Raw genomic sequence first — 21335 nt, forward strand, 5'->3', positions numbered from 1 at the left:
GAAATTGTGTCATGCATGAAATATCAGCCCGCGGTCAATGTGGATATTAGAGGGGTTATTCCAGTCCTAAAAATAAATAGAATGCTTTGAATTCCTACGGCAGGAAGGTGCAAACTATTAAAAATATGACAAAATAGCCCTCAGTTGTAGTCAGTGCTACATGACGAGAGCTGTGGCCTGAAGAAAAGGTACTGACTGCAGGAACGGGTACTGTTGGCTGTGACGTTTACTTGCATTGGATTTGCATTGTTTCAGGCTTCCTTCCTCACATTGCCAACCACACTAGGAAGAAGGGATGGCTGATCTCATAGTGACAATGAACAGCACTGGAGAATCCTTCGGGAGCCCTGAATCCTGGAATCCAGAACACACAGAGAATGCCTCCTTGCCCAACTTTACACTGCCTTTCTCTTTTGGCCAACGGGTGGCTGACCGAGTGCTGAATGGAATCCTCATTGCTGTCCTCTGCATTGTCATGGTGTCACTGGGATGCACCATGCAGATCTCTAAGATCAAGACTCACTTCTGGAACCCTAAAGGGGTGGCCATTGCTGTGGCGGCCCAATATGGCATAATGCCTCTGACAGCCTTTGCCCTGGGCAAACTCTTCCAATTGGGCCCTATTGAGTGTCTGGTCGTGCTCATCTGTGGCTGCTGTCCAGGTGGAAACCTGTCAAACATTTACAGTCTGGCATCAAAAGGAGATATGAACCTCAGGTAAGGAGAGCTAAGTACAACCTCATCATTGTCACTGGCCAGGCCATTTCAGTTGGGAGAATGGTCTAACTTATCAGTTCGCTCTACCCTAATGCTTCAGGCAGGAAGGTAGTTGGTATCATACTCAAAGTAGTTTTAGAGTACTCCTCAGCATGTTGCTAAATGCTGCTTAGTCACTATTGCTCCAGAGTGGCACCTGAAATCTAGGATGGAGCTACACTATAGCACTTGCAAAAGCGACGAGGAGTCCTGTGGCACCTTATAGACTAACTGAAGTGTAGGAGCATAAGCTTTCGTGGGCAAAGACCCACTTCGTCAGATGCATGTAGTGGAAATTTCCAGAGGCAGGAATAAATATGCAGGCCAGGATCAGGCTGGAGATGATGAGGTGATCCAATCAAGGAGGATGAGGCCCACTTCTAGCAGCTGATCTGGAGGTGTGAATTCCAAGGGAACAGAAGCTGCTTTTGTAGTTAGCAAGCCATTCACAGTCTTTGTTTAATCCAGAGTTGATTGTGTCAAACTTAAAGATGAACTGTAGCTCAGCAGTTTCTCTTTGAAGTCTGGTCCTGAAGTTTTTTTGCTGCAGGATGGCTACTTTTAGATCTGCAATTGTGTGTCCAGGAAGATTGAAGTGTTCCCCTACAGGTTTTTGTATGTTGCCATTCCTAATATCAGATTTGTGTCCATTGATTCTTTTACGTAGGGACTGTCCTGTTTGGCCGATGTATATAGCAGTGGGGCATTGTTGGCACATGATGGCATATATTACGTTGGTGGATGTGCAGGAGAATGTACCAGTGACAGTATGGCTGATCTGGTTAGGTCCTGTGATGGTGTTGCTGGTGTAAATATGTGGGCAGAGTTGGCACCGAGGTTTGTTGCAAGGATTGGTTCCTGAGTTCGAGTTATTATGGTGCGGTGTGTAGTTGCTGGTGAGAATATGCTGTAGGAGTGGAAATCTATCAACCTCATGAAGAAACTTGCACAAGTACAAACAGATATCATCTTTCTCTCCAAATGCAAACGGATGGACATTATACCAAATGGACTGAAGGTGAAAAATCCATTGCAATCAACATACTGCACAGACTACAGTGAGAGATTATGCCATATACTATCCAAAAAACTGAGGAACCACCTGATCAGCATCCTGTACAGCAAACAGGAAAACATCAAAAAAGAGCTCTCAAATCTGGAGTCTCTCATAAAACACCAACCTTCTGCACAAGTGGACTTTACTAAAATAAGACAGGAGATCTACATTACACACTTCACTTCTCTACAGAGGAAAAAGGACTGTAAGCTGTCTAAAATCCTACCTGCCACATGGGGCCACAACAATGGTACCTCTAACTCACCCAGCAATATCGTCAATCTCTCCAACTACACACTCAGCTCGGCAGAAGAATCTGTTCTATCTCGGGGACTCTCTTTTTGCCCCACCACCCCCACTAACATGATTCAGTTTTGCAGTGATCTGGAAGCCTACTTTCGCCGTCTCCGTCTCAAGGAATACTTCCAACACGACACTGAACAGTGCACTGACACACAGATACCTTCCCACCAACAGCACAAGAGGAAGAACTCCACATGGACTCCTCCTGAGGGCCGAAATGGCAGTCTGGACCTCTACATAGAATGCTTCCGCCGACGTGCACAGGCAGAAATTGTGGAAAAACAGCATCGCTTGCCTGGTAACCTCAGTCGTGCAGAACGCAATGCCATCCACAGCCTCCGGAACAACTCTGACATTATAATCAAAGAGGCTGACAAAGGAGGTGCTGTTGTCATCATGAACAGGCCTGACTACCTAAAGGAGGCTGCCAGACAACTCTCCAATACCAAATTCTACAGGCCACTTTCCTCAGATCCCACTAAGGAATACACTAAGAAATTGCACCATCTGCTCAGGACACTCCCTAAACAAACACAGGAACAAATCGACACACCTTTAGAGCCCCGACCAGGGTTGTTCTATCTATTACCCAAGATCCACAAACCTGGAAATCTGGACGCCCCATCATCTCGGGCATTGGCACTCTTACTGAAGGACTGTCTGGCTATGTGGACTCTCTGCTCAGACCCTACGCCACCAGCACTCCCAGTTACCTTCGTGACACTACGGATTTCCTGAGAAAACTACAATGCATAGGTGATCTTCCAGAAAACACCATCCTAGCCACCATGGATGTAGAGGCTCTCTACACAAACATCCCACATGCAGATGGAGTACAAGCTGTCAGGAACAGTATTCCTGATGATGCCACAGCACAACTGGTGGCTGAACTCTGTGAATTTATCCTCACACACAACTATTTCAGATTTGGTGACAACATATACCTCCAGACCAGTGGCACTGCTATGGGCACCCGCATGGCCCCACAATACGCCAACATTTTTATGGCTGACCTGGAACAACGCTTCCTCAGCTCTCGTCCACTTACACCCCTTCTCTACCTACGCTACATCGATGACATCTTCATCATCTGGACCCATGGGAAGGAGACTCTGGAAGAATTTCACCATGATTTCAACAGCTTCCACCCCACCATCAACCTCAGCATGGACCAATCTACACGGGAGGTCCATTTCCTGGACACCACGATACAATTTAGTGACGGTCATATCAATGCCACCCTATACCGAAAACCTACCGACCGCTATACTTACCTGCATGCCTCCAGTTTCCATCCCGGACACACTACACGATCCATTGTTTACAGCCAAGCACTGAGGTACAACCGCATATGCTCCAACCCCTCAGACAGAGACCTACACCTACAAGATCTTCAACAAGCATTCTGTAAACTACGATACCCACACGAGGAAGTGAGGAGACAGATTGAGAGAGCCAGACGTGTACCCAGAAGCCTCCTGCTACGGGACAAGCCCAAGAAAGAAACCAACAGAACACCACTGGCCATCACCTATAGTCCCCAGCTAAAACCTCTCCAACGCATCATTAGTGATCTTCAACCCATCCTGGACAATGATCCCTCGCTTTCACAGGCCTTGGGAGGTAGGCCGGTCCTTGCCCACAGACAACCCGCCAACCTGAAGCATATTCTCACCAGCAACTACACACCGCACCATAATAACTCGAACTCAGGAACCAATCCTTGCAACAAACCTCGGTGCCAACTCTGCCCACATATTTACACCAGCAACACCATCACAGGACCTAACCAGATCAGCCATACTGTCACTGGTACATTCTCCTGCACATCCACCAACGTAATATATGCCATCATGTGCCAACAATGCCCCACTGCTATATACATCGGCCAAACAGGACAGTCCCTACGTAAAAGAATCAATGGACACAAATCTGATATTAGGAATGGCAACATACAAAAACCTGTAGGGGAACACTTCAATCTTCCTGGACACACAATTGCAGATCTAAAAGTAGCCATCCTGCAGCAAAAAAACTTCAGGACCAGACTTCAAAGAGAAACTGCTGAGCTACAGTTCATCTTTAAGTTTGACACAATCAACTCTGGATTAAACAAAGACTGTGAATGGCTTGCTAACTACAAAAGCAGCTTCTGTTCCCTTGGAATTCACACCTCCAGATCAGCTGCTAGAAGTGGGCCTCATCCTCCTTGATTGGATCACCTCATCATCTCCAGCCTGATCCTGGCCTGCATATTTATTCCTGCCTCTGGAAATTTCCACTACATGCATCTGACGAAGTGGGTCTTTGCCCACGAAAGCTTATGCTCCTACACTTCAGTTAGTCTATAAGGTGCCACAGGACTCATCGTCGCTTTTGCAGATTCAGACTAACACGGCTACCCCTCTGATACTTGACACTATAGCACTTGGAGTCACATCACCACTAAATTTTGATGTGGCTACCCCCTCCATAATGCTGGCCAGAGCAGTGGATAAGCCAGATTTCACTGGTGGTGTGTCCTAGAGTGCCAGGTTGCCACACCACTCAAATTTAGCCCAGCCATCAATGTTTCCTCGTTCTCACACATGCACTCATGAACACTCCCCGCCATGTGAGGTAGTAACTAACACCAGGGTTGGACTCGCCTGCCAGAATCCATGTAGCAGCTCCTCTCAGCACTGGAGAAGCATCAAACCAGTAGGAAGAAGAGATGGTAAGGAGCCAGGTGAAGTGGAAAGAAGGCCAGCCAACAGCTAGATCCCATTCTGCCTGCTGAGACCTGCCAGAACCCACAGCAGCTCCTCTCGGTGCTGCTACTCTGAGGACTTATAGGAAGCTCTGAGCCAGCCACCAGGGAGAAAAGTGGGGAGAGGATGTTATACCTTCCTAGGGACCCAGGTACAAGCTGAAGCAAGTAGGGAAGACAAAGTAAGGAGCACTGTGGGGTGGGCAGAAAACTAGCAGAGTTCCACCAGTCTTGCAGTTAGGACCCAGGAATTAGAATCCGGCACAGATTATAGCTATAGGGAAAGAAACACTCTATAGTGGAAGACAAAGTGTGTACTTTTACTGGTGCCTGTCGAGGGGCGCCTTGTCCACCCACCAGAGAGGACAGCAACAGGTCAGGAGCGGCCCCTCGAACTCTCACTCAGGATAGGGTGACCTAACAGCCACAGAGTATATGCATTGCAACCGGCATTCAAAACTATTATGCCATTGCATAAACCCAAACCACACCATGAGCTCCTGCAGCACCTCCTTTCCCTGGGGCAGTCAACCGTGACTGAGCAACTCCAGAGGCCTTTATAGTTGGCTTCCAGTTGGAGCATGCCTAGCAGGGCTGTGGGGGTGGGGCCTCCTCAGCAAGCTGAGCCAGGTTAACCTCTTCTGGCCCAGAGTGGGGTTGATATACCCTGTCTCAGTGCCATGTATCTTACCTATGGCATGCTTGCTAGTCTTGTTACTCAGCACACTATTGGCCTACAAACTACATTTCAAAGAACTTAAATGCAAGTTTAAACCTCTTCAACTCAGGAATCAACAAAATAGATGTTGTGGCTAATTACAAATTGGCTGGGTTAAATAAATAGATTAGGGAGACAAAGTAGGGCCAGCCCACAACATTTTGGCACCTGAGGCGGGGAGCTAAAATGATGCCCCCACACCCCCTCGCTTGGGCCAAAACGTTGAAAGGTCTCAATTCTCTAGGTCCTAGTGAGGCCCACCCCCCACGCCACCCCCCGTCTGGCACCTGAGGCAGCCGCCTCAGTTCGCCTCATATTAAGGCCAGCTCTGAGGCAAAGGACTACCTAAACATAATAAAAATATAATGATAAATTAAAGCCAAATAGGAGTGGGCCCTGTTCTCTCAGCCTTTCATTAACAAATTCAACTGGGTGAAATAAAATAAGGTTCCACTTTGATGCTTTTGGTTATTGTAATCATGTTTTTTTTGTTTTGATGGTGGTTGATTTTATTTTTCTTGCATGGCACTATGGATCCTTGTGTTTAGTTATGCTATACAAAGAACACATTTCCAAGAGTGGGCTGCATAGTTGTGACAATGCTTATTTGCATTTGGTGCCCACAATAATTTGTGAATGCAGCAAAGCAAAGGCTGTTTGTCCTCAAAAACTGCCAGTTTGTCCATTAACAAAACCATAGGTCCAGCTATAAAACTTGGGATTTGCACCCCAAATTTGCATTAATTCCCCTTTCATAGTGGTATAACTCCATTCATTTAGATCAGGAGTGAGGAACCTTTTTTGGGTCAGGGGCTACTGACCCAAAGAAAAAATCAGTTGTTTAATAGTGATAGAAATGTAGCCGTGTTAGTCTGGGGTAGCTGACTATTTGATCTGAGGAAGTGGGTCTGGCCCACGAAAGCTCATCATCTAATAAATCATCTTGTTAGTCTTTAAAGTGCTACATTGTCCTGCATTTTGCTATAATGTTTAAGAGCCACTCCATGGCTTCATTCCAGCACTCAGCGTTCACCTTCCATTCCCTCTGCTCATTGTCCCTCCAGTCCTTTCATTCTTTCTTTTAGGCAGCCGCCTGAAGCATAGCCTCATGCATCAAGTCATCTTTACTTTTCCATAGCCACTTCCTTGCCCTGAGCAGGCAATAACAAGGCAGGCTGGGATCCTAAGGTTAAATCTGGGGAACCAAAATGCAACATTTTACAGAGGGACCCTTTTTAACACCACACAGAGCATTGACATGACCCAATTTAAGCACATAGGTAACACTGACTGGCGATCCATATGAGACACAAGATCCACAAAATGGTGAGTTAATCACTAGAGAAGGGGAATTCATTGTTGTAGGGCCTAATGTATTCTGGGCTGATGTGTCTTGGGCAAAGCCTACAATGCAGGGGGGTAGACCTATAAGCAGTAATGTCCACACATTTTCCACAGCCTGAACGCATCCTGTAAGATATTTCACTGCTGAAGGTGAGAAGGGAAGCAAAGGAGGATCTTGTGTAAGACTGCGGCTTCCCTCCTGGCCCTTATGCAATTTGGTTGTGTCAGCAATGGTGTCCTCTCCCACCCTTTATAGCACAGTGGCATGCAGGGTTGCCAGGTGTGGGAGTAGCAGGTATCCCCCCAGGAGCCACTGCCATAAGGGGGTGCCCCAGATAAGCATAACATCCCCCTCTCCTCCCACCCACCCTCTTCTGTACCCCATGGCCTCCAGAACTTGCACCCTCTCCCCCATGACACATGCTGCCCCCAAACTCTCCCCCTCAGCCCCAAAACTCCCTCTCAGAATCTGCACCCAGGACCCATAACACCTAGCTCAGGCTAGAGACAACACCCAAACTCCCTCCCAAAGCCTGCACCCACTCCTGCCCCTGAATCCCCTGCTTCAGCCCAGAGCCTCCACCCAAACTCCCTCTCAGAGCCTTAGGCGGGGTGGGAAAGAGTTTGTGGGGGGGAAGGGTGTGAGCTTTGGGCACCACCACCATTTCTGAAAGTCTGCCACCCCTGCATCCCACTATGCTGTAAGGGGAGGGGGAGGACACCAGTGCTGCACGCAAATAAGGTGTGCACTACTGCTGCACTCTCATCAAGGTCATTTACCTAGAGCACAGCAACTGCAGAGTTCTACCTAAGTGTCCTCACTATGAGCAGAGATTCTTACAGCACTGTGTGTCTTGTCAGTGTGGACACCTCAGGAGTTACAGCGCTGGCAGCTGATTTATTGCACTGTAATTTGCCAGTGTAGACAAGGCCTCGGTATTTGGAAACAAATCAACCCAACAGCTTTAGAGAGGACATAAATCCTTATGTTTCCGGGCATTAGCCAACTTATGGGTGGAGGGAAGGATTTAAGAAGTTTTCTCTGTGGGCAGGTTATTGCATAACCAGGCCTACTGATGGGGGGCTAAGGGAGCAACTGCCCCAGGACTGGTGATTCTCAAGGGCCCAGGGCTCCCAGCCACCGTGGCCAGAGCCCCACTGCGGGAGCCCCATGCAGCATGCTCCAGCGTTGCCTGGGGGAAGTGCGGCATGCTCTAGGCAACACTGAGGGCTCCCTGGGAGAGGCTAGCCCCACCCCTTCCAGGGACAGAGAGCAGAGTCCCCTCCCCCCCCACAGTGCCCAGGGTCCTGGCAAGGCTGTCAGCCCACTGTCAATAACTGCGCTTCTTCTAAAGCAACTGATGCCAGCCACTGCTGGAGACAAGATACTAGACTAGCTGGACCACAAGTCTGATGCAGCTGGAAATGTCTATGAATCAAGATGCAGATTTTTGAGCCTTAACCTTAACTACCCTTAACCTTCCCCTTTGCTTCCATTCCTGCAGGTCCTTCCCTTACCTGGTAATGCTGAGGAAACCTCTGTGAGGGAAAGGGGAGAAATGGGAAGTGAGCTGAAAGTGTAGGTAGATGCATGTGTCCAATGAGTTAGATAAAGAGGAGAATATTCCAGCAAAGGATTTTATTCTGCTGCTTTACTTTTTCCCTTCATCTCAGTATTGTGATGACCACTTGCTCAACACTCCTGGCACTTGGGCTGATGCCTCTTCTCCTGTATCTCTACTCAAGAGGGCTCCACCAGGGCAACCTACATGGCAAAGTCCCTTACAAGGAAATAGTCATCTCCTTGGCCATGATGCTCATTCCCTGCACCTTTGGCATCTTCCTGAGCGAGAAGAAGCCACAGTATACACACATCATCATCAAGGTACGAATTAGAATTACCTGATTTACAGATGGGAGAACTGAAGCACAGAAGGGTTAAGTAACTTCTTTGAGGTCATGCCACAAATGACTGAAAGAGCTGAAGACAGGACCTGTCACCCAGGTATGGGGAGTCACTGGGCCCTGTGGCTCAGCCAGCAGGTAGAACAGAAGGTTTTTTAGCTGACAGGGATACACTGTAGAACAGACCTGTCGGGACACTAACCAGAAGCAATCAATACAATCCATCCTGGGGAGAGGGGGCTCCGAGTCAATTCCCTGATCCCCTCCTGCACCTTGAAGCCAACTAAGACTTACCCCCCCAGCCTCTCCTGTGCCATTTGTTCCCCTTCCCAGGCAAAGGATGTCACCTGGCTGCACCTCCTCCTGAGCTCAGGTTACAAAGGGCATCAGCCATTGTGTGCATACTGTGGCTAGAGTGAGTGTCACACCCAAAATCCCCATCACCATCTAGGTATTGGTGCAGTACCTGGGAACCTGAGGCGCACACAGAGTTACTATAGGACATTAGAACTCATGTGCAACATAGTATAGCGAATACAATCCTCACTTCATCACAAGACCCGAGAGTGTTTCAAAGGCAGCATTTACACTGGGGGAGGGTGGCACACAATGGCCAGCCTAGGTGCACTGCTCAGATCCCATTCTGTTATCACCACCCTTCAGGATAAAACACAAACCTGGGGACTTCTGACAGTTTCTTGCTAAGCAGCGGAAACTCATTCTAAGGGTTAGATTCGACCTCCCAACATTTCTCATGCACTTCAGTTGGATATGGTCTTCTCTTCACTTCCTTTGCTGAATTATTAGGAAGTGTTGCTATAAACTGAAAAAGCAGCAATCATGTTCCACCTAAGCAGTGCTTATGTCCTCATTATGAGTAGAGTAGAGATTCTTACAGAGTCGGTTAAGCACGTTGAGATGAAGGTGCTACGTTAATATAAGTAGGAAAATATTCGTTTAACAGACACTGGGACAGTTGCTTCCAAACATCTTGGCTAATTTTAATGGGATTTTTGTCTTGTCTTTCCCAACTCCTGATACACTGATTTCAGGCAGGGATGATTGTGTTGCTTGTATCATCTGTTCCAATAATCGTTCTGTTTGTGACAACTGTTGGAAACAGTATTTTGATCATCTTCTCACCATCCCTCCTGGGAACTGCTGCCTTGATGCCTTTTATTGGTTTCCTGCTTGGCTACGTGCTATCTTCATTCTTCAAGCTCAGTGACAGGTAGGTCCCTCCACATCCCTTATCACCCTCATTCCTTTTTGCCCAGGAGTTCTAGGAAAGGGGACTGAGTATAAAACCATGACCCTGGAATCTTAGGAGATGCTGAATGAGTTGTTTTCAGCATGGAAGTTCTGATGCACTCTAATATCATCCTTTGAATATGATCTCCCGGTGCTGATGGCTAGAAGTATGGGCACAAATAAGAAAAGCTGTCTACACAGCTCCCACCCTCTCAGCTCCTCCACTCCATAAGATTTTGTAGTGGTAAAATGGTGCCAGTAGCAACCCTGGAGATTGATGTTTGTTATTTAACTACAAAACACACGATATAGGCAGTCACAGTGCAAGCTACCTCTACTGGCCCTAGCCTGTGTGCCTCAACCCTTACTGGGAGGAGTGATGAGTAGAGTTTTATGGATCAATTTATTCCTTGGACTTCCTGAGTCTACCAGAAGTCAAATGGGTACCTGAAAACCCACCACAGCCTCTGAACAAGCTGATGGATGGTTGTACCATTTGGTCACCAAAGACCTGCTCATTTTGGAATTCTCAGTTACTGACAGTGAAATATGAAAGAGAAAAGTCCCCACTACACAATTCTGAATCAGCTCTTCCCATGCCTGGAGCCCTTGGTAAACCAGCCAAAATAACCCTCTTCACATATGCAAACCTCCCCTAACCTTACCCTAGTGAATATCTCTGCACTTTTTAACCAGTTTTTTTCCTCCTTTGGGATGGCAGCAACTCCTAGAGAATCTAAGATTCATGACCACCAAGTATTACTGGGTAGGATTTTCACCCACGCACACCAACCTCTCTCACTACCTACCCTTGCACACGCACATCTCATTAGCATTCTCAGCGTTGCTTTGACCGCAGTTTCTTTTACCATGCTAAATGCATATATCAGCACAGAGTATTCATTTTAAGCTGTATAGAAACTTAGCAGTTCTGCAATTCACGTCTGTGTTTAACTCCTTTCTGTACAGGTGCAGGCGGACAGTCTGCATGGAGACTGGTTGCCAAAATGTGCTGCTCTGCTCTACCATCCTCAAGGTGGCCTTTGCCCCTGATGTTATTGGACCCCTTTTCTTCTTTCCATACCTCTACATGGTATTCCAGCTTGGAGAAGGCATTCTCCTGATACTAGCCTTCAGGATTCATGAAAAGATAAAGAACCCAAATGGCAAGTGTAGTGTAACCAAAACCTCTCTCCAGTTCCTACACACTTTTCAAAGTAGTGTATAAAGCATCTACTGGTATCACCCACCATGAACTGCTGCTGTGTCTGAGGTGGAAATCAGTTGCTATATAAACAGCACACAGCAAAACTAAACAACAGCTAGAAGTGAAGAATAGTCTCTCCAGTTGCTACTGCATAGGGAATTGAGGATACTATACTAGGGACCACAACTTCAGGTATCAAAAGTTTAGGTGTGAGAGTTACAGATTGCAACCTACCAAATGGTCACAGCTTTCCAGACAATCCTGTGCTTCAGTGCACAAGCACATTCCAAAAGCAGGGATCTGTTCTGACACCTCTCAGAGACAATGGGTATCAAAACTCAGAGAGAACACATCCTGGGTATCACTGCATGCTGTAAGGGAAAGGAATGCCCCTCACCCCATATGCAAGTCACATAAGTCATTTAATTAGAAAGTAAATCTTAGGAGCAGCCTAGTAGACAGATTTTTGCAGAATAGAAGTGAAAGGCTCCAACCCTGGAAGCTCTGTAGTATGGGAATAAAAAGCTTTTCACCTTAATTATTTTGATTCCCTGGCCTGGCCAGTAACATCATACTCCTCTGACAACTGTTAGATCACTCCAGGGGACAACCTTGGAGTGCACCCCTTTGGGACACAACATTGTCCTGCGACTGCACTGCCTTAATTTCCATTCATACATCATACGGCCTATCCAGCCATAGCAACCTAGTCCTCCAGCCAAGTGACCTCAAAGCATCTAGCCCAGGGATAGGGATCCTGAGGCCCAGGAGCCAAATACAGCCCCCTGCTAGTCTGGATCCAGCCCCCGAGGCTCAGGGACCCCCCCCTGCAATATTGGGGAGCCCACACTGCCACTCCAGCTCTCCATTGCCCCCACTGTGAGCTGGAGCACACGAAAACTACTTGGCAAAGCCCCCCTAGGCTCTGGTGTGTGAGGGGAACGTAGGGAATGTCTTTCTCCTTTTCTCAGTCGGGGGCAGGTCAGTGAGGGTTTTCCCCACCCCTGATGTAGCCTCTACCAGGTAAAGGAATCTCCCAAAAACAAAATATCAAAAAAATAAAAAACAAAGGAATCATCTGTCCAGCCAGGTTCTGGCTCCAGTCTTGTGCTGTGATTGCCAGCCATTGCATGCTAATTCCATATATCTCAAATAGTTTAGTTTCATAGATGCAGCAAGTAAAGCCTTTAACCTTTTCTGGAACAGGATTAGTCTCACCCCAGCACACTGGTCTAAGAAAAATGAGTTGATTGTATTTTGAAGTTCTTAATGAACACAAATTCATTTACCTCTGCCAGATGGTGCTCATCTGGACCAATATTGTAATAAGACAAGAATGCTTAAACCAAGTGGGTGGGTTGCTTTCTAGCAGATTGCAGGCAAGTATTGCAGTGGGGAAGGGAGACAAGTTGAAGTGCATAAGCAGATTCAGCAGCTGCCTTTGTGGTATTTAACAAAAAAAGCTGTAGGCCAGATTCATGGCAATAAAGACAGCTGTTCCAGACCAGTACCACTGCAGCTCTCTCTCTGGAGAACAGCTTTAGAAGCCATTGGGCCTCACAACACAGCTGATTGGGAGAGCCACTCAAACAGAACATCTAGCAGCCATTCTAGCCCTGCCCTAATCAGCTGGCTCCACCTACTTTGGGAGGCAGGGTAAAGGTAGATTGACACCTTGGAGCACAGTGATAAAGTTTTACCATATTTTTGTAAGTTTTGCTGATAGACAATGTAAAAGCAGCATGCACTAGAAACATACACAAAAAGTTGACATTTTCCACATACTGTTAAATGGACTTTTCTAAAAATTCCATGCAAACTGAAGTCTGGTTTGTGAAATGACTTGAAACAAAATAGCTTCAGGAATTTTTTTGGAGTGGGAAGTGGAGGGGAATGCCACTTTTATGTTGTCTCAGTGCAATATAGGAATCCCTACATTAAAGCAACCATTCATCTTTCCTGCAGCATTACCTTCCAATGCTATGGGTTAAGGACACTGTGGTCTTATAAAACTTTTTTTTCCACCTCTTCTTTAGATACAGCAAAAATCATCTATACAGCTGTGGATATTGCCCAAGAAACAAGTCACCCTGGCCCCTAAGAACCACACCACAGACACACATACCCATGTTTCAGTTATATCTTCTGCACCTGATTTGCTGAATTCCAGCAGTTTTGCATGAAATGTGAAGCAATATCAATTTTAAAGCAAAGGCGGAGCAGATCCTCTTCCAGGCCTCCTTGCACCCCAATTGGATGTTCTCAAGAAAGGACACTAAGGACTATGGCGTTTGAGACTCCTTGAACATTTTTTGGTTATTTACAAATCATTCATATTTTGGCTGATGAGGAAATGGTGTGGTCCCAATGGCCTTCTCCCAGTTTTCCATGAGCATTGGAACCCACAATATGATAGAGCTTAATATTACTATCCTTAATGGAGCCAATCCTACCCATTTGAGTCCTGTTTTTCCAGGTATGTTGTGTCATCTGACTGCCTCATACATGGGGCCCTACTAAATTCAGTCTATTTGGTCACTCACAGTCACATAACCTTAAGTATGGTAAATTTCATTTCAGATATTTAAATCTGAAATTTCACTGTTGTAATTGCAGGGGCTCTGATCCAAGAGAGTTGTGGGGAGGTACTGATAGGTTATTGTATGAGCATTGCAATAGTTACCCTTAGTTCTGTGCAGCTGCTGGCAGCAGCATTGCTTTCAAGAAAACAGGCCATCCTTCCATGTTATTGCCACCCTTCTGTACTGCTGCCTACACAAGCTACAGCTAGACTGCAAGGATCTATCGGGAAAAATGCACTCCACATCTGGTATATCTTTTTCTGATACTTTTGTCAAGAGAATTTTCTGAAATTTGTCCTGTCTAGACTGGGCCAAATTTTGGAAAAAAGTGTGTTAACGCAACAGTTTAATGTAAGTAGAACTGAATATATAAGAAATTGTAGCATAATCACATTTGCAAGGCCAAGAAGAGTGACTAAAAATCCAGGTGGCCTATTTGAACACTGTCTACCAACACTAACAAGAGTTAACATGGAAATGAGAAACTTCTCTGCATGTGTTAAACAAGTAGGTTGTGTCTACACTGGACCACTTTTATTCCGGAAAATCAGCCGCTTTTCCAGAATAAGCTGTGAGCTGTCTACATTGGCCCTTGAATTTCTGGAAAAGCAACGACACTCTACTGTACAAAATCAGCCGCTATTCGGGAAAAGCTATGCTGCTCCTGCTCGGGCATAAGTCCTTATTCTGGAACACTGTTCTGGAAAAGGGCCAGTGTAGACAGCCCAGTAGTCTTTTCCGAAAAAAAGCCCCGATCGCGGAAATGATGATCGGGGCTCTTTTCCGGAAAAGCGCGTCTACATTGGCCACAGATGCTTTTCCGGCAAAGCCCTTTTTCCAGAAAAGCATCTGTGGCCAATGTAGACACTCTTCTCCGGAAATACTTTAACAAAAACTATTCTGTTTTAAGCATTTCCGGAAATTCATGCCAGTGTAGACATACCTGTAGGTTTTAAGCTGTATTCTCTAGTGCAAGAACCAACTTAAGTCATTAATTGAGCTTCCCATTTTATAATTGGCATTACTTGCCAGCTGTTTGCCTTAAAGATTAGAGCCAAAAGTCACTCAAACTAATAATACACTGCATGATGTTCAGTAGCAGTCTGAACTGGAAGAAGTTGCACATGGACACCACTGAACACAGAAAAAGTAGAAAACAAGAGCCTGACATTTAAATGGAGGGGGAACTTTTTAGTGACAAATATGCAACTCCTTGCAACAAAAACTAGAGTGTACTTGTGTGTATGCAGTGAGACAAGAAGCAGGGCATCTTTAAGTTAAAAAAAGCACAGAATGGGTCAAACCAAAGCCCTGTCTAATTCACTATCCTGTTTTTCCCCAACCCCATAACCCATTCCCTCTGGCATAAAGGCTAATCCCCCCCATCCTTGTACCTGCTGGCCAATATGATGGACATTTAATGTTTTTAGATTTGTCCTTTACAACATCTGACAGGTCCATGGTGTGCACTAGGTGAAGAAATTCTATCACAGGTACTGATACCTCATGATTACTAAAAGGAGTAACACTTCCACTGCAGTTATGACTTACACACTATCATATACCCCCTTAAATCTCAAAATTTTTAAAGACTCAGTTCTACCAATTGCTGCAAACTCCTAAACTGTTTAATATTAAAGGTCGATAAAATGGTTCTCTTTTAAGATGGAGCAATGCTGCATTAGAGGGGGGAGAGGCATGAAGGAGTTGCATGGATTTATAGTCTGCGTGTGCATGCATGCTCTATCTATCCTTCAACACATCAGGCTTATACAACTACACATCCTCTAATGTAATATGCCATCAATGCTCCTCTGATGTGTATTGGTCAACTTGGACCACCTGACAGATAAATGGATGCAAATCAGACATCAGAAATGGTAACAAACCTGTAAGGGAACATTTTAACCTGCGTGGTCACTCAATCTCACTGATTTAGAAGTAGCTATTCTCACCAGCCAATGAAAGAGTACAGAATTGGTATTCATCAACAAATCTGACAGTTTCCTTGGCTTGAACAAAGACATTAACTGGATGTTGCATTAGAAAGTTAGTATTTTTTACAGCAAAAGCTATAGGACACTTCTAGCCAACTTAATTAGCTTCATTAGCATTGTTCCTACAAATCACAAATAATCTATTTCCATTTAGGTGTGCTTATTCACAATCAGCTGTGCCTTGAAAAATAAATGCATGTGTCAAAATGTGTTTTTTGTGGCTAAGTTATTTCTACTTCTGCACTAAGGCATGGGAGGCTCTACAGTAACACCATAAACTCTGGCCAGAGACAAGTGTGTTTTTTTTTAAATGAGCTGTAAAAACTTGAACAGCATAGATGTTTTGGGTTGAGTGAAGAATCATTTAAAATGATGAGACAGGTTTTTTTAAATAAAGACTTTATTAATCTTGAGCAGCATAATCTAGAGTTTGCTGACTCAACTGAAACAGTTGTTGGAAGCACAAAAAAAACCCTGATATAAAGCTTTATGTACAGCACATATGTAGAGCTCATAAGTGTCTAAAGCTATTAGTTTAAATGTCTTTCAATTAAACTAATATCTTGAATTACCATTCACGTTTGAATACACTAGGAACTAAAACGTTCAGATGATTTTTTTTGAGTACAAAAAATTAAAGTTATTAGCTTTAGTTATAAAGAGCTCTCTCCATATACAAGAACTATACACTTGACATCCACAAAAAAAGTTAAGCAAGAAAAGGATATCAAAAGACATTTAATACATTTAATTCATACCCCCCTTCGTGGTCCACATCTACAAAGTTTTTTGCCCATCCCTCCCCCCCATCCAAACCCCTCCCCACAGAAAAATCACATACTTACCACAAGTTTTAGCAAGTATGGTTTAAAAAAGGCCCTCAGCCAAGTTTATAGTTCAATTTCCACTGTCAACTGATCTGGATCTTGATCGAGATCTCTGCCTATCCACTGATGGAGATTTTGATCTACTAGAAGACCCTCGTTTCTGGCTCTTCTCAGGCGCTGGAGACCTACTAACTGAACGAGACTTGCTACGGCTCCTACTCCTGGACCTGGTGTAAGACTTGCGGCTTCGGGAACGAGAACGGCTGCGAGACCTGGATGAGCTCCTGCTTCGGGAACGAGACCTGCTTCTGGACCTACTAATGAAATTATACATACCCATGTTAGACTCTTACATTCATGTTGTACTGCTATACGAATACTTAATAGCCAAGTGCTTTATCAAACACACAAGTGTTTAGAGAAATGAAGTCACATTTTAGTTTGTACTTTTGCATAATTTGGAGATTTAAAAACTCATACCTGTGCCTTTTGCTGCCTTCAATTAGTTTAATTTTCCTTCCATTGATTTCTTTGCCAGACAGCTTTTCAATAGCATTCTTTAAGTCACTGTAAGAGGCAAACTCAACCACCCTTTAAGAAAAAAAAACAAAAACCATGATTCACATTAAGTGACACGAATTACCTACCCAACATCCTAAAATTTTTAAGATTGTTGCAACGTATCGTCAATTTATTCCACATCAGTAACTAAGCCGTGAAATCAGATTATTCCCCCACCCAAGTAGCATTCATCTTTTTTGCTGAAATCAAGGGATAAATGTTTCAAGATAGCAAGAGTAACTCAATCTATAGGCAACCATTAAGAGTTTTGAAACGAAATTCAGTATTTAAGAACACTAAAGTTTAGAAACGTTCAACAAAGTTTAAGACAAATTTCAGATATTTACCCTTCATTTAGTTTAGGCCTGTGTGCATCTGCAAAGGTTACTTCCCCAGCTTGTCTCATGAAGTCTTTGAGATCCTAACACGAGACCAAATTTGTTATACAAAGAAACAGAACTAATGCTTACGTACATATACATATATATAGATAGATAGATAAAAAAAGAACAAAAACTACTGAAAGAGAAGATGTTAGATAAATTACAAACATGGCACTTGCCATACTTGTATTCTATCAAAACTGAATTGACATTATCTACATCAGGGCACGAAATAAATGAAAATAGCATTTTGCTTAAAGCAATGTGCTGGTATAGTTTTAACATTAAAGAAAGTATTAGTCTATATATGGAACTGAGTGCATAATATTACCTATGTATTTTTGAAGCATAAAAAGAAACTGCAATAGAATAAGCCTTATATGTTTAAACAGAATGTTTACAATACACCAGTTATTTTGTGCCCCATATGTCATAAAAATATAGTTTACTTTACCTTCATTAAAATTTCCCTAGGCTAGCCAAGCAGCAAACTGCATTAAGCGATCGAAGATACCGTCATGATTTATGCCCGACTGGCTCTTCGCCACCCATTTGAAGAACACTACCCAGTCGATGGAAGCCTTTAATCGCACAGCCCTCCCTATTAGCAGACTACAGACGGATGCAGACATTTTCTACTCTTGTGGAGTTACCAAGGACCACTTTACTGCGATCAGGATTCCAACGACCGACCACCTAATTTCGTATCTTTCAATTCTTTTCGACCAGGACCTCATTCGGAAGCGTTACAGGAGGAACAGCTTTCAACTTAAGGATCAGATCTCGTTAACTCTCTGGGATCGCTGCAATCTGGCACTTTAAGGAAGTGCATCGATTACGTCTAGACCAGCAAACACAGATCTAGAGGTGGCCAACTGCTACATTGTAGGAGCTGACTGGAAAAGTCAACCAGGCCCAACCAAGAGTGACCAAGACAGAACGATTAGGATAACCCACAGGCACTCCTCGTCATAAGGCCACGACACAGATAGGCTGGCAAATAAAGGGTTTAATATGTGGTTAAAATTGATTTTCAACAAGAAAAAAAATATATATATAATATATAAAATATATAAATAATTTCCTCAAATATTTACATTGAGTATTTACATATTACGTAAATTTTGAAAATACCATAATTTTATCATTTAAACTAACATTAATACATTTTTCCAAATATATATTTTATCAAAATATTTTCAATAAATATATTTTACATTACATACCTATTAAATGAAGTCAAAATAGTTAATTATGTTTTAACAAACCTGCCAGCTGACTCGGGAAGACAGATTCTCTACAATCAGACGATTTTCTGTTCGTACAGGCGGGGCATTTCTACATAGAAAAATATTTAGTTTCGTCTTCAGTATTTAAAGTTAAGGACACTAGTTTTACTTCAGTTTTACAGAGCCAATACTAAAAGATTGTTGAAGTTTAAGACCTGGCTCCAATTCAGAGCATCAACTACAATGCAAACTTCTACATAAATAAGCCAAATCAAAGGGGAGGGGAGCGTTAAATCAGTTAGCTAGGGGTCTGACATGTAATTAACTAGATCATATCCACTAAGACTATTCAGCCATATATACCTCCTGTCATTACGAGGTCGGCGGCTACTAAAGCGATCAGAATATCGCCCTCTTCCTCTACCACCTCTGGAACGAGCCCGTGCATGTTCAATTGTAACCCTGAAACAAAACAGAACTCAACTTCATCTGCATACCTGTGTTACAAACTTCTTGTATTTTCTCAACAACAGCACAAGAGAACTCATGTTAACATTTTATATGAAGAGAAACTGAATTCATGAATTTGATTTACTCTAGATTTATTTTTAAGCTACATATGAAGCAGCATTCTGGATACTACTATCAAAACATTTACCTCTCACTGCAGAGCTCCTTTCCATCCAATTCATAGACTGCATCATCTGCATCCCTTGGATCCTCAAATTCCTATTGGATAAGAAAACATATTTGATACCCATATTTAATAGAAACACATGCAAACTGTATTGTTGGTAGATTACTACAGTGTTATAAAGGCACTAGAAGCAGCTCCCCATTATATAAAAAAATTAAGCCCTGGTACACTCCTTAATGGTGTAGTTATACCAGCTGCATTTTGTAGAGTGAAAAAACCCACCCTTCTGACCCTACAGTTCAACAAACTTCAAGCCACAGTGAAGGTAGATCTAGGTTGATGGGAGAGGAACCACCTTTTATTTTTTAGGGAAATAAATCACCTGGCAGGACAAGCCCTACAGGAGCATAGCTGTTTACCACTGCAGTGTCTCTCAAATAACAACAAAAATCATTATGCAGTTACACAAATCCGAACTTCCTGGACAAAAGGTTTTTAGCCCGGGCGGCACGAGGCAGGGCTGGTGCGACAGCGCTTACCACAAATCCAAAGCCTCTTTTCAGATCGATGTCCCGGATGCGCCCGTAGCCCTTGAAGAATCGCTCCACGTCCTTCTCCCGGGCGGCGGGGTTCAGCCTCCCGATAAATACGCGGCAGCCGCTCATGGCGTCGATGGTGGCGACTAAGTCGGCTGCGGGAGAAGAAAGACGCGCATCAGGCAGCGGCAGGGAACAGGCCCCCACCTCCTTTGTCCGCCCGCAACGCCCACCCCGCCCGCACTGCGCAGCCGCAAAGCCCCGCCCTGTGCCGCAGTCTGGAAAATCCGAGAACGTAGGAGAGGCCAGCCAGCCCCGCCCCTCTCGCCCAGCCCCAATGGGAGCGCGCCAAGTATGACATCACCCTTCTCCGCACCAATGGGAACGAGCCAAGACACCACCCTTCTCCGCACCAATAGGAACGCGCTCTCGTCCCCCCTCCCCCAACCACTCCGCCTCCGAACTTTTCTGTGGAGCTCAGCGCCCCGCGCGTGCGCGGAAGATCCCGAAGTTGATGAGGAAACAGAAGACGCCGCCATTTCCATTTCACAAAATGGCCGCCCGTGCCGCGCCCGATTAACAGTAGAGACGCGCGTCCCCACCCGTAGATCGGCCCTCGCCCTTCCACGGGAAAACGAGGCACTAAGAACGAGCCAACCCCACCTCGCCCTTGCCCCGCTACTTCACTCTCCCCGACCGCAGACTGGCTGCCCCGCTCTGCGTGTCTTTCCCACCCCGATCCTCGCCACCCACGTCGCGCGTTCCCCGGCTCAGCTTCCCAGTCGCTCGTCCGTAGCGAGGCTCGCCGGGGCCTCACCAACCTGCGCTGCAATGGTATCGCGGTGCGGGCCGAAGCCAGACAGGTGCGCAGCGAGGATGATCAGCAGCCTCCTGCTCGATCCTTCCTCTACAGCAGCTGGCTCCCGACTGGCGAGTCTGACGTGCAGCTGCGCCACAAAATGGAGGCTGTCAGCACGTGACCCTGGCACCACGTGACCCATTTCCGGCTCGCCGATGGGTGGAAAGGCGAGGGGCTGGTGCGCCCCTCCTGGCAAAGAGAATCTAGGTCAGCGGGTGGGCGGGGCTCGTCCAGGCTCCCCTCCCGCTGCGGCTCGGCTCTGGGGCCGGGCACCCCGCCAAGTTGCTGTGTCACTTGAGCTGGGCCGGGGGGGGGGCGGCGGCGGCCATTGCAGCCCAGTCACAGCAGCCGCGAGCCTCGGCCTTCGTAGCGCGGGAGCGGCGCCGTGAGGCGGGCTCGGGCCTAGCTGCCGCCTGGCCGCAGAGCCAAGCGAA

General features: G+C 45.4%; 2 protein-coding genes across 3 annotated transcripts; one reads left to right on the forward strand and one right to left on the reverse strand.

The window, feature by feature from the left end:
- Positions 1 to 295: 295 nt before the first annotated feature.
- On the forward strand, positions 296 to 13453 carry SLC10A1 (solute carrier family 10 member 1). The gene is given in 6 exon segments (XM_006130297.4): positions 296 to 717; positions 8602 to 8812; positions 9885 to 10063; positions 11053 to 11249; positions 13327 to 13380; positions 13383 to 13453. Coding segments are annotated over 6 exon segments (1134 nt in total).
- A 2866-nt stretch (positions 13454 to 16319) lies between these two features.
- Positions 16320 to 21024, reverse strand: SRSF5 (serine and arginine rich splicing factor 5). 2 transcript variants are annotated; one of them, XM_075927326.1, is made up of 8 exons: positions 20864 to 21024; positions 20046 to 20197; positions 19528 to 19598; positions 19233 to 19331; positions 18909 to 18978; positions 17605 to 17678; positions 17177 to 17287; positions 16320 to 17013 (listed from the first exon to the last, which is right to left on the reverse strand). In XM_075927326.1, exons 2-8 carry the CDS (start codon positions 20169 to 20171, stop codon positions 16767 to 16769), a joined length of 798 nt encoding a protein of 265 aa, XP_075783441.1. In that variant the 5' UTR covers positions 20172 to 20197; positions 20864 to 21024; the 3' UTR covers positions 16320 to 16766. The 2 variants fall into 2 exon arrangements, with proteins under 2 accessions (XP_075783441.1, XP_075783442.1); XM_075927327.1 differs by lacking the exons at positions 16320 to 17013; positions 17177 to 17287; positions 17605 to 17678 and adding an exon at positions 18085 to 18633.
- Positions 21025 to 21335: the final 311 nt, after the last annotated feature.

Source organism: Pelodiscus sinensis, chromosome 4, assembly GCF_049634645.1.
Source record: "Pelodiscus sinensis isolate JC-2024 chromosome 4, ASM4963464v1, whole genome shotgun sequence".
Lineage (NCBI taxonomy): Eukaryota > Metazoa > Chordata > Testudines > Trionychidae > Pelodiscus > Pelodiscus sinensis.

Excerpts from the sequence above, each read along its gene's own strand:
- SRSF5 (XM_075927326.1), bottom strand. The coding sequence starts at position 20,171 with ATGAGCGGCTGCCGCGTATTTATCGGGAGGCTGAACCCCGCCGCCCGG. Across the intron at positions 19,599-20,045 it reads AAAGAGGCTTTGGATTTGTG|GAATTTGAGGATCCAAGGGA; the intron begins GTAAGCGCTGTC and ends CTTATCCAATAG. Across the intron at positions 17,014-17,176 it reads GAAGGCAGCAAAAGGCACAG|TAGGTCCAGAAGCAGGTCTC; the intron begins GTATGAGTTTTT and ends TAATTTCATTAG.